This window comes from Salvelinus namaycush, chromosome 9 (genome assembly GCF_016432855.1).
Source record: "Salvelinus namaycush isolate Seneca chromosome 9, SaNama_1.0, whole genome shotgun sequence".
NCBI classification, from domain to species: domain Eukaryota; kingdom Metazoa; phylum Chordata; class Actinopteri; order Salmoniformes; family Salmonidae; genus Salvelinus; species Salvelinus namaycush.
Window position 1 is genome coordinate 13,959,926 of NC_052315.1, and position 13,520 is coordinate 13,973,445.

Sequence of the window (13,520 nt, forward strand, 5' to 3'; positions counted from 1 at the left end):
ACCCTCCAAACTCGTCATCAAGCTCGAGACCCTGGGTCTCGACCCCGCCCTGCGCAACTGGGTACTGGACTTCCTGACGGGCCGCGCCCAGGTGGTGAGGGTAGGTAACAATATCTCCACCCCGCTGATCCTCAACACTGGGGCCCCACAAGGGTGCGTTCTGAACCCTCTCCTGTACTCCCTGTTCACCCAGGTCTGCGTGGCCATGCACGCCTCCAACTCAATCATCAAGTTTGCAGACGACACTACAGTGGTAGGCTTGATTACCAACAACGACGAGACGGCCTACAGAGAGGAGGTGAGGGCCCTCGGAGTGTGGTGTCAGGAAAATAACCTCACACTCAACAAAACAAAGGAGATGATCGTGGACTTCAGGAAACAGCAGAGGGAGCACCCCCCTATCCACATCGACGGGACAGTAGTGGAGAGGGTAGTAAGTTTTAAGTTCCTCGGCGTACACATCACGGACAAACTGAATTGGTCCACCCACACAGACAGCGTGGTGAAGAAGGCGCAGCAGTGCCTCTTCAACCTCAGGAGGCTGAAGAAATTAGGCTTGTCACCAAAAGCACTCACAAACTTTTACAGATGCACAATCGAGAGCATCCTGTCGGGCTGTATCGCCGCCTGGTACGGCAACTGCTCCGCCCACAACCGTAAGGCTCTCCAGAGGGTAGTGAGGTCTGCACAACGCATCACCGGGGGCAAACTACCTGCCCTCCAGGACATCTACACCACCCGATGTCACAGGAAGGCCATAAAGATCATCAAGGACAACAACCACCCGAGCCACTGCCTGTTCACCCCGCTATCATCCAGAAGGCGAGGTTAGTACAGGTGCATCAAAGCAGGGACCGAGCGACTGAAAAACAACTTCTATCTCAAGACCATCAGACTGTTAAACAGCCACCACTAACATTGAGTGGCTGCTGCCAACATACTGACTCAACTCCAGCCACTTTAATAATGGAAAAATGTATGTATATATTTTTTTTCACTTGCCACTTTATACAATGCCACTTAATATAATGTTTACATACCCTACATTACTCATCTCATATGTATATACTGTACTCTATACCATCTACTGCATCTTGGCATCTTTATGTAATACATGTATCACTAGCCACTATAAACAATGCCACTTTTATATGTTTACATACCCTACATTACTCATCTCATATGTATATACTATACTCAATACCATCTACTGCACCTTGCCTCTGCCGTTCTGTACCATCACTCATTCATATATTTTTATGTACATATTCTTCATCCCTTTACACTTGTGTGTATAAGGTAGTTGTTGTGAAATTGTTAGGTTAGATTACTCGTTGGTTATTACTGCATTGTCGGAACTAGAAGCACAAGCATTTCGCTACACTCGCATTAACATCTGCTAACCATGTGTATGTGACAAATAAAATTTGATTTGATCCAAGTACCTTTGGCAGTGATTACAGCCTCAAGTCTTCTTGGGTGTGATGCTACAAGCTTGGCACACCTGTATTTGGGGAGTTTCTCCCATTCTTCTCTGGAGACACTCTCAAGCTCTGTCAGGTTGGATGGGGAGCGATGCTGCACAGCTATTTTTAGGTCTCTCCAGAGATGTTCGATTGGGTTCAAGTCCGGGCTCTGGCTGGCCCACTCAAGGACATTCAGAGACTTGTTTTTCCGAAGCCACTCCTGCGTTGTCTTGACTGTGTGCTTAGGGTCATTGCCCTGTTGGAAGGTGAACTTTCACCCCAGCCTGAGGTCCTGAGCGCTCTGGAGCAGGTTTCCATCAAGGACCTCTCTGTACTTTGCTCCGTTCATCTTTCCCTCAATTCTGACTAGTCTCCCAGTCCATGCCGCTGAAAAACATCCCCACAGCATGATGCTGCCACCACCATGCTTCACAGTAGGGATGGTGCCAGGTTTCCTCCAGACGTGACGCTTGGCATTCAGGCCAAAGAGTTCAATCTAGGTTTCATCAGACCAGATAATCTTGTTTCTCATGGTCTGAGAGTCCTTTAGGTCCCTTTTGGCAAACTCCAAGTGGGAATTCATGTGCCTTTTACTAAGGAGTGGCTTCTGTCTGGCCACTCTACCATAAAGGCCTGATTGATGGAGTGCTGCAGAGATGGTTGTCCTTCTGGAAGGTTCTCCCATCTCCACGGAGGAATTCTGTAGCTCTGTCAGAGTGACCATTGGGTTCTTGGTCACCTCCCTGACCAAGGCCCTTCTCCCCCGATTGCTCAGTTTGGCTGGGGGGCCAGCTCTAGAAAGAGTCTTGGAAGAATGATGGAGGCCACTGTGTTCTTGGGGACCTTCAATGCTGCATCATTTTTTTGGCACCCTTGCCCAGATCTGTGCCTCGACACAATCCTGTCTTGGAGCTCTACGGACAATTCCTTCGACCTCATGGCTTGGATTTTGCTCTGACATGCACTGTTAATTGTGGGACTTTATATAGACAGGTGTGTGCCATTCCAAATCATGTCCAATCATTTGAATTTACCACAGGTGGACTCCAATCAAGTTGTAGAAACATCTTAATGATGATCAATGGAAACAGGATGCACCTGAGCTCAATTGTATAGCAAAGGGACTGAATGTTATGTAAATAAGGAATTTCTAAAAACCTGTTTTCTCTTTGTCATTATGGGGTACTGTGTGTAGGTTGATGAGATTTAAAAAATATATCAATTTTAGATTAATGCCGTAACGTAACAAAATGTGGAAAAAGTCAAGAGGTCTGAATACTTTCCGAAGGCCCTGTAAAACAACAATTGACACAACAATCCATTCATTTCAATTTAAGCTATTATATAAAATACTTGATACAAAAAGGATGCTCAGTATATGGGGCATTGAACAGTCAGCCTTGTGCAGACTCAGACACAAGGAAACATAATCAAATAACATATTTTCTGGTACTGTCCATCGGTGGCTTGCTTTTGGAGTCCGGCCTGTGAATGGTTGTTATGTCATAATATCAGAGTTCAGATGGACCTGCGAACTGTATTGTTAGGGGATCTGAAAAAACATGATCAGTCAATGGGAAATATCATTATACTATTGGGTAAAGTATTTATTTTTAGGGCAACATCAGTAGACATTTAGCAAATAGGGAGGTTCAGGACCATGTAAGACATCATAGTAAAATGGAGGGATGTATAGTGTACCACAGTAATACCCATAAAACCTAGCGGTCAAACAGGAAAATAATTCCAATGGTTTTTCCACCATTCATTTTCCCATAGGGGATTTTAGAAACACTTAAAATAAGGGATGTGTTTCATGTAGGCTTAACCTGGTGTGACTTTTTGATAACCGTGTAAATTTCTCAAGGACAAGGTTACTTTTATCAATATGTTCGGCTCTATTTTCCTCTCAGATTCGAAAATGCTGAAGAGTTTGGACATCCACCACACCCCTTTTGAATCAGTTTTTGTTTTGTCAGAAAAAAACATGCACACATTTAAAAACAATATGCTACCTATTGTTTTATCTATAAGATGTCTTGCACAAAAAAAAATCTTTATTACTATACTATTATTAGTATTCTAATTGCTAATTATATGATGATACCTGATTCTGGTGTCACAGTGTACTTTAGGAGCAGTACTTATGTTTGGATATAAAGATACATCAAACGTTGAGGATGAGATTAAGCTGAGATCAAGCTTGGTTGCATATTGTATTGCGGTTATAAAATAAAATAAGCACCATCCCACTTCTGACACAAGTGAAGCGAATTCGGGGTATAGCCCTGACTCCATGATCATAGGTCCAGCAAATCTAATCAAATCAGCAACCAACATCTTAGCCGTTACTCCAAGAGGTCTGGAATTATTAATGAGGTCGCCAAGTAGGCGTTTGGCAAAGGTTGTTACAATATTAACAGAATTTTCAGTTGCTTATATCAAGCTATATATTTATTTACTTATATAGTTCTGGGGGGGGGGGGGTTATAGCATGTCATGATGTTTTTTCCTGCATTCTATAACTTTTGTAAATAATCCACTGGGCCATGCTGAACAGGCATAATCAAAGTGTGTTACTGATATAGGCCTCAGTGTTTACCCATATACGTTTTTATTCTACTCTCTTTACTGTGTCCTTCCCTCCATTGTCGATTTCAGACAACGTATTTGATCGCTGATTGGTTGAGGGAGACCATGCCCTGGCAACGTGCCTTTGTGTGGCGATTGGGTTTCTGGTTACCATGTGATGTCCCTTTAGGATGTTTGCTTGTAGTCGAATGACTATCCGCAATCATGGCAGGGATTCAGGGAAAAGATTTGTGCACTGTCTGGGTAGGAAATAAGTCAAGAGGACGTCTGCTACTTGTAATGCATGGATATTTTCCTCTGCGCTGAATGAAACCAAGAGGCACGCAGATATTTTCTGCTGCAGAGCTTTACTTTTTCTTGGTCATGGATTTCGAATTGGCAAATTACGTTTAATTTATTATTTTAGCCAGAGCAAAGTGCGTGCCTGCTAGCAAACCGCTAACTTAGCTACTAGTTGGATAGAAGCTATCCTAACTAAATTAGCAACTCTGCTTTTTAATTTTTTAAATGTTTATTAATATCATTAACTAGTTAGCTTTTTTACCAGTTTAGTCAGTCTTAGCAACTTGTTTGTGTCGAAGACTCTCGACAGCCTTAAACATTCTCCTATCCTTTCAACTTTGTTTAAAATGGCAGACGACATAGAATTGATAGGAGCCTGTGAATTAATAAAAGGTAAGTGAACATTTGCTAGTTAGCTATGTGTAAACTTTCTGCTAATTAATTATCAAGTCAACGCGAGTATTTTCGTCAACATGGCTAGCTAGCCTTCTTTTGCATCTCGCGAGCCAGTCTAAGCTGTCTGTGATTGACATGAATTGGTTTGAGAACTACTAGCTATGGCTAACGTTACTGGCTAACTTGAAACGTATATTTTCTTATTTTCAAAGTAAACTAAGATAGCGCATTAATCTGATATTTTCAGATGAATGTAGTTTTGTACGGGAAGTTAGCTACCTTGTAATCACAGCTCGCGAAAAGCGAGTGAGAATCGCATGAGTAAACAATGTTGCCAAGTCTTCCTTGGTAAAGTGTGTTCAACGCTTCTTTTATTTAAATAACTGTACCTCGTTGTTCTATCTATGGTGTGATGTCTGTTTTTATGCCCCCTAAAGGCTTGCTGTTCATACATGTATGTACCCATGTTTTTTCTTCTTTAGATCGATTATATTTTGCTACCCTAAGAAGCAAGCCAAAAAGCACCGCAAACACGCACTACTTCTGCACGGATGACGAATTTATCTATGAAAAGTAAGTTTTGTTCTCCCTCTCAGTATCTCTGAGCACTTTCATCAGCTTCAGTGCATTTGTTTAGCTACGGTCCACTGGACAGCGCCAACAAGTGTCGCTGGGGCTGCTGAAGAGCTGTCACTGCAATTATGTAACAGCATTTAATTGAACGTTTTCCAATTCAGATTAATAAAGCCATTGTGTTCCACTCGGCTTGGAGTTGACCAATGGTTTACATCAGTGGTTCGCAAACGTTTTATAGTCCTGTACCCCTTCAAACATTCAACCTCCAGCTGCGTACCAGGGTCAGTTCACTTTCAAATGTTTTTTGCCATCATTGTAAGCACGGCAAAAAACAACATTTGAAAGTGGCTTACAATGATGGCAAAAAACATTTGAAAGTGAACTGACCCTTGTGCCTTGGTACGCAGCTGGAGGTTGAATGTTTGAAGGAGTGTGAGTTTTTGTCACAACCCTGCTCGTGGGAAGTGACAAAGAGCTCTTATAGGACCAGGGCACAAATAATAATAATAAACCATTTTGCTCTTTATTTAGCCATCTTACATATACAACCTTATTTGTTCATCAAAAATGTTGAATAACTCACCAGAGATTAATGAGAAGGGTGTGCTTGAAAGGATGCACATAACTCTGCAATGTTGGGTTGTATTGGAGAGAGTATCAGTCTTAAATCATTTTCCACACAGTCTGTGCCTGTCTTTAGTTTTCATACTAGTGAGGGCCGAGAATCCACTCTCACTTAGGTACGTGGTTGCAAAGGGCATCAGTGTCTTAACTAGAGGTCAGCCGATTTAATTAGGGCCGATTTCAAGTTTTCATAACAATCGGTAATCGGCATTTTTGGACACCGATTATGGCCGATTACATTGCACTCCAGGAGGAGCTTGCGTGGCAGGCTGACCACCTGTTATGCGAGTGCAGCAAGGAGCCACGGTAAGTTGCTAGCTAGCATTAAACTTATAAAATCAATCAATTTTAACATAATCACTAGTTAACTACACATGGTTGATGATATTACTAGTTTATCTAGCTTGTCCTGCGTTGCATAGAACCGATGCGGGGCCTGTTAATTTATCATTTGACTCACGGCCCTCTTCGTCAAACGAGTGATGAATTAACAAGCGCATTTGCGAAAAAATCACTGTCGTTGCACCGATGTGTACCTAACCATAAACATCAATGCCTTTCTTAAAATCAATACACAAGTATATATTTTTAGACCTGCATATTTAGTTAATATTGCCTGCTAACATGAACTTCTTTTAACTAGGGAAATTGTGTCACTTCTCTTGCGTTCTGTGCAAGCAGAGTTAGGGTATATGCAGCAGTTTGGGCCGCCTGGCTCGTTGCGAACTGTGTGAAGACCATTTCTTCCGAACAAAGACTGTAATTCATTTGCCAGAATTGTAAATAATTATAACATTGAAGGTTGTGCAATGTAACAGCAATATTTAGACTTAAGGATGCCACCCGTTAGATAAAATACGGAACGGTTGCGTATTTCACTGAAAGAATAAACGTTTTTTTTCTTTTGAAAAGATTTTTTCCGGATTTGACCATATTAATGACCTAAGGCTCGTATTTCTGTGTGTTATTATAATTAAGTCTATGATTTGATAGAGCAATCTGACTGAGCGGTGGTAGGCAGCAGCAGGCTCGTAAACATTCAAGGTACTAAACGATATCATAACCGCCATCGATAAAAGACAGTACTGTGCAGCCGTCTTCATCGACCTGGCCAAGGCTTTCGACTCTGTCAATCACCATATTCTTATCGGCAGACTCAATAGCCTTGGTTTTTCTAATGACTGCCTTGCCTGGTTCACCAACTACTTTGCAGACAGAGTTCAGTGTGTCAAATCGGAGGGCATGTTGTCCGGACCTCTGGCAGTCCCTATGGGGGTACCACAGGGTTCAATTCTCGGGCCGACTCTTTTCTCTGTATATATCAATGATGTCGCTCTTGCTGCGGGCGATTCCCTGATCCACCTCTACGCAGACGACACCATTCTGTATACTTCTGGCCCTTCCTTGGACACTCTGCTAACTAACCTCCAAATGAGCTTCAATGCCATATAACACTCCTTCCGTGGCCTCCAACTGCTCTTAAACGCTAGTAAAACCAAATGCATGCTTTTCAACCGTTCGCTGCCTGCACCCGCACGCCCGACTAGCATCACCACCCTGGACGGTTCCGACCTAGAATATGTGGACAACTATAAATACCTAGGTGTCTGGCTAGACTGTAAACTCTCCTTCCAGACTCACATTAAGCATCTCCAATCCAAAATTAAATCTAGAATCGGCTTCCTATTTCGCAACAAAGCCTCCTTCACTCACGCCGCCAAACTTACCCTAGTAAAACTGACTATCCTACCGATCCTCGACTTCGGCGATGTCATCTACAAAATAGCTTCCAACACTCTACTCAGCAAACTGGATGCAGTCTATCACAGTGCCATCCTTTTTGTTACCATATCACCTTATACCACTGCGACCTGTATGCTCTAGTCGGCTGGCCCTCGCTACATATTCGTCGCCAGACCCACTGGCTCCAGGTCATCTATAAGTCTATGCTAGGTAAAGCTCCGCCTTATCTCAGTTCACTGGTCACGATAACAACACCCACCCGTAGCACACGTTCCAGCAGGTATATCTCACTGATCATCCCCAAAGCCAACACCTCATTTGGCCGCCTTTCCTTCCAGTTCTCTGCTGCCAGTGACTGGAACGAATTGCAAAAATCGCTGAAGTTGGAGACTTATATCTCCCTCACCAACTTTAAACATCAACTATCTGAGCAGCTAACCGATCGCTGCAGCTGTACATAGTCCATCTGTAAATAGCCCACCCAATCTACCTACCTCATCTCCATACTGTTTTTATTTTATTTACTTTTCTGCTCTTTTGCACACCAGTATCTCTATTTGCACATCATCTGCTCATTTATCACTCCAGTGTTAATCTGCTAAATTGTAATTATTCGCTCCTATGGCCTATTTATTGCCTACCTCCTCATGCCTTTTGCACACACTGTATATAGACTTTCTTTTTTCTACTGTGTCATTGACTTGTTTATTGTGTTATTGGCTTGTTTATTGTTTACTCCATGTGTAACTGTTGTTGTCTGCGTCAAACTACTTTGCTTTATCTTGGCCAGGTCGGAGTTGCAAATGAGAACTTGTTCTCAACTGGCCTACCTGGCTAAATAAAGGTGAAATAATAAAAAATAAATAAATCATTCAAACAGCACTGTCCTGCATTTGCCAGCAGCTCTTTGCTGTGCTTCAAGCATTGCGCTGTTTATGACTTCAAGCCTATCAACTCCCGAGATTAGGCTGGCAATACTATAGTGCCTAAAATAACATCCAATAGTCAAAGGTATATGAAATACAAATCGTATAGAGAGAAATAGTCCTATAATTCCTATAATAACTACAACCTAAAACTTCTTACCTGGGAATATTGAAGACTCATGTTAAAAGGAACCACCAGCTTTCATATGTTCTCATGTTCTGAGCAAGGAACTTAAACGTTAGCTTTTTTACATGGCACATATTGCACTTTTACTTTCTCCAACACTGTGTTTTTGCATTATTTAAACCAAATTGAACATGTTTCATTATTTGAGGCTAAATTGATTTTATTGATGTATTATATTAAGTTAAAATAAGTGTTCATTGTTCATTCGGTATTGTTGTAATTGTCATTATTACAAATATATATAAAAACAAATCGGCCGATTTATTCGGTATCGGCTTTTTTTGGTCCTCCAATAATCGGTCGACCTCTAGTCTTAACAGCGCGATTTGCCAAGGCAGAATACTTTGAGCGCAGCCCAATCCAGAAATCTGGCAGTGGCTTTTGATTCAATTCAGTTCTCACAGAACCGCTTGTTGCAATTTTGATGAGGCTCTCTTGTTCAGATATCAGTAAGTGGACTGGAGGCAGGGCATGAAAGGGATAACGAATTCGGTTGTTTGTGTCATTCTTTTCGGGAAAGTTCCTGCGTAATTGCGCACCCAACTCACTCAGGTGCTTCGCTATATCACATTTGACATTGTCCGTAAGCTTGTTCATTTGTACACAAAAAAATCATACAAATGATGGAAAGACCTGTGTGTTGTCCTTGTTAACGCAAACAGAATAGAACTCCAACTTCTTAATCATAGCCTCAATTTTGTCCCGCACATTGACTATAGTTGCGGAGAGTCCCTGTAATCCTATATTCTGATAATTCGGGCGAGAAAAAACATCACCCAGATAGGCCAGTCTAATGAGAAACTCGTCATCATGCAAGTTGTCAGACAAGTGAAAATGATCGTCAGTAAAGGAAACTTTAAGCTCTTCTTTCAATAATAAAAAAAAAAAACTTGTCAATACTTTGCCCCTTGATAAGCAACGCACTTCTCTGTATGTTGTGAAAGCATTACATGGTTGCTGCCCATATCATTGCATAATGCAGATAATACAGGAGAGTTCAGGGGCCTTGCTTTAACAAAGTTAGCATTTTCACCGTGGTGTCCAAAACGTCTTTAAAGCTGTCAGGCATTCCCTTGGCAGCAAGAGCCTCTCAGTGGATACTGCAGTGTCCCCAAGTGGCGTCAGGAGCAACTGCTTGCACGCATGTTACCACTCCACTATGTCTCCCTGTCATGGCTTTTGCGCAATCAGTACAGATACCAACATGAGCAGCAGCTACATACGGACCGTTAGTGGAATTCCCGCGAGAGAGTAACGGTTCATGTGATTGAATGTTAATTATTTGACTAGGCTACCTGTATTTGACATTGTGTTGTTATTTCGCTGAACACTAGATGGTGTAATTTTATTTTTGGCAGTGAAATGAGGATACTCAGGTGAGAAAAAAACCTCACCCAAATGTATAGCCCCGTGGGAAAATATAAATGGACTGTTTGAAAATGTGAAGGGGAAAAAAAATAAAAAGGGATTCGCATTTTTATTTGCTGTACCCCCGGGTCTAAGTGTACCCCAGTTTGGGAATACCAGGTTTACATAATGCAAGCGTTTGATTAACCCTCCCTGTTGAACTTGTGGACAGGAAAGTAAAACACAAAATTGTGGTTCAATACAAAAATGTAATTGATAAGAAATATAACAGATGGGGTTCATTCCTGGATTAGGATAGCTAAGTCATCTCAATATTAGGCAGTTCTATGTTAAATGAAAATATGTTTTAACCAGTTCAGTCTGACATTTTTTACTGTTAATTATATTTCAGCTTCTATGCGGATTTTGGACCACTCAACCTAGCCATGCTATACAGATACAGCTGTAAACTCAACAAAAAGCTGAAGGTAAGTCATGTGCCTCTCTCTGTTCATGCCTTTCTTCCCTCATTAAGAATGTACATTATGCATCTGTGACAACAAAATCAATTTGTGTATTTCTTTTCTACCTCGCCCTCATTGACAACAACCACAAGGTCTGTGGCATTTGAAAACATGCCAACACATACAGTAGTGTAGTTTATGGGGTTAGTTATTAGATAATTACAAAACCCACACACTGCCCCCTCAGCTAGAGTTTGGCTACTTGCAAGGACAATGCTAAATACAGAGGCTTTTAGCTGTAGTATATGAGCATCTTTTTTTCTCTTTGTCTGCATGTCATTTTAAAACCATTGTGCAACTTGAAGGGTAGGTATGAAATTAATGGATAAAGCACAAGTCCTCAGACCATTTAAATCAAAGCTTTGGCAAAGTAATTGGCTTTCTGTTTTTAGCCACTGACTCACCTGTCCCAAAGCTGCGTTGGCACTTTCCCTCGGACAGAGTCATTAGAGATGCCAGGATAATCTGTGTGGGCTGACACAATCTGCTCCAGCTCGTAGTATAGGCTACAATATTCACTCAGTGGCCAGTTTATTAGGTACACCCATCTAGTACTAGGTTGAACTCCCCTTTGCCTCCAGAACAGCTTGAATTCTTCAGGGCATGGAAATGTTGTTCATTTGGTATCAAATGACCTAACGTGTGGAAGAAAAACATTACCCACACCATTACACCACTGCCACCAGGCTGTACCAGGCAGGATGGGGCCAAGGAATCATGCTGCTTACGCCAAATCCTGACTGACATCAGCATGACGGAACAGGAACTGGGATTCGTTGGACTAGGCATTTTCTACTCCTTAATTGTCCGGTTTTGGTGATCACATGCCCACTGGAGTCGCTTCTTGTTTTTAGCTGAAAGGAGTGGAACCCGGTATGGTCGTCTGCTGCAATAGCCCATCCGTGACAAGAACTATTGCGTTCCGATATGCTGTTCTGCACACCACTGTTGTACTGCTCTGTTATTTGCATGTTTGTGGGCCGCTTGCACAATTCTTGCCATTCACCTTTGACCTCTCATCAACGAGCTGTTTTCGCTCACAGGACTGCCGCTACCTGGATGTTTTTTATTTGTCGCACCATTCTCGGTAAACCCTAGAAAATGTTGTACGTGAAAAGCCCATGAGGCCGGCCGTTTCTGAGGTACTGGTACCAACAATTATACCACACTCAAAGTGGCTTAGGTAACCCATTTAGCCCATTCTAACATTCAATCAAACAGTAACTGAATGCCTTGATGCCTGTCTGCCTCACGAACAATGTTCCCTCTAAGATGTGTGCCTGCGCAGGCGTGAAGTAGCCAGAGACTGCTGCGCAGCTCCCGGGGCAGAGTGCAGAACAACTATCAGCTCATGGAGAGAAGCACGAGATTCAATTTCACTCAACTTTCTAGCATTTTCCCTGTTAACACTATCAACGTTTCCCTTTACTGTGGCAAGTGTGATAGAATCTGCCCAGTATTAGCCACTTTCAATGCAACATACCGAAACTAAACAAACTACGCAAGAGGTTTTGTTGTAGAGTTCTCATGGTCATGACTCAGCCTGTACTCTACACAGACCGGCATAAACATTCAAAGTTGCCGTAGGCCTATATGCAAATAGACCATGCCATATGTGGATCTGTGCCATTTACTTTGAACTGGACTGTGTTTACAGCTGTGGTCATGAGTAGATATGCTTGTTTTGAGATCAAACTAAGAGCTGCATGCAGCATCAAACAACCCAAACATTTTCAGTCACCTTGTCTGGAGGACAAGTGGATGAACAGGTTCATGTCGAGCCCTGCGTGTTTCAGAAGTCTCATGGAATGTAGGCCTACATTGAACACCACACATTGCTACTGTAGGCTGAAGGAAATAGCTGTTCTATCAATGTTAAAATGTTATGGGATGCATTTTCTCCATTGTTTTTGATGGTAGGACACTCCGGTAGGCCTAATATTATGATCAATTAGCCACAGTAGCCAACTTGGTCACTGTTTTAACTCTAACTTAAAGCTGCTACAGACTCCGTGTTCACAGTAAACGCACGTTGGAAGTTGCACAGAATTTTCCGAAAGTTCAAGTTTGTGCTCAGCAGGCCTGAAATTTGCTCCGTGACGAAGAATTTGAGGGAACATTGGTCACAAACCAATTTCAGGAACATAGGTAAACTGTATATTTTGGTTTATTCTGGAGCCTCCCCGAAGTATGTTTAGATACTACTGTTTGTCATGTTTGGTGAAAACAAAATCTGCAGTGATTATTAGGCTACCACTATTGATAAGATTGTGGTCGACATCACGAAAAAAAGTTTATGCCTATTGGCATATATACTCAATTAAAATTAAATTATTATAATTTAAAAAAAAATCTATAAACAGGTTTCCATCCTACTTTTTTATACAAGTAAAGTAAATATCTGATATAAATTCTCATTGCAGGCCTGATGGAAACAGAATATTTGTCGGTAAACTTTCCAAATGTTGACTAAACAAAATATGCTAGACAAGGTGGGATCGTTCTGTGTCTGCGTAAAATGTAGGTGGAATCGATATGATGACTATCAATATTTGCGCATAAAAGCGAAGTAAACTTGGAGTCACACGATGACATGTTGTGTGATCCTTCCTCTACGACTCGTCAGGAAAGCATGCTGTTTATTAGGATACAGATGAAATAAGTTATGATGACCTTCACAGGGTGGTGAAAGTGCAAGGTGATGAGCTTGATGCTCCTTTCTATTAAATATCCAGGGTTTTATTCAGGTGACATGATCATCAATGCTTGCCATTTGACAAATAAATACTCTTGCCCTTTTGTCCATAATAATCTCATCATGTAGGTTATACCAGCACAGTATATGCGAGCTGTTGGC

The 13,520-nt window shown here is 41.8% G+C and overlaps 1 protein-coding gene across 4 annotated transcripts in view; it reads left to right on the top strand.

The window, feature by feature from the left end:
• The first annotated feature begins 4,272 nt into the window (after positions 1-4,272).
• The window catches only part of cdc14ab (cell division cycle 14Ab), an 80,215-nt gene continuing 70,967 nt past the window's right edge, over positions 4,273-13,520 (top strand). For all 4 annotated transcript variants that reach the window (XM_039000898.1, XM_039000902.1, XM_039000900.1 and 1 more), the window contains exons 1-3: positions 4,273-4,733; positions 5,219-5,309; positions 10,552-10,627. In XM_039000898.1, the coding sequence (XP_038856826.1) occupies positions 4,688-4,733; positions 5,219-5,309; positions 10,552-10,627 (213 nt within the window). In that variant the 5' untranslated portion in view covers positions 4,273-4,687. The remainder of the gene's footprint in view (positions 4,734-5,218; positions 5,310-10,551; positions 10,628-13,520) is intronic.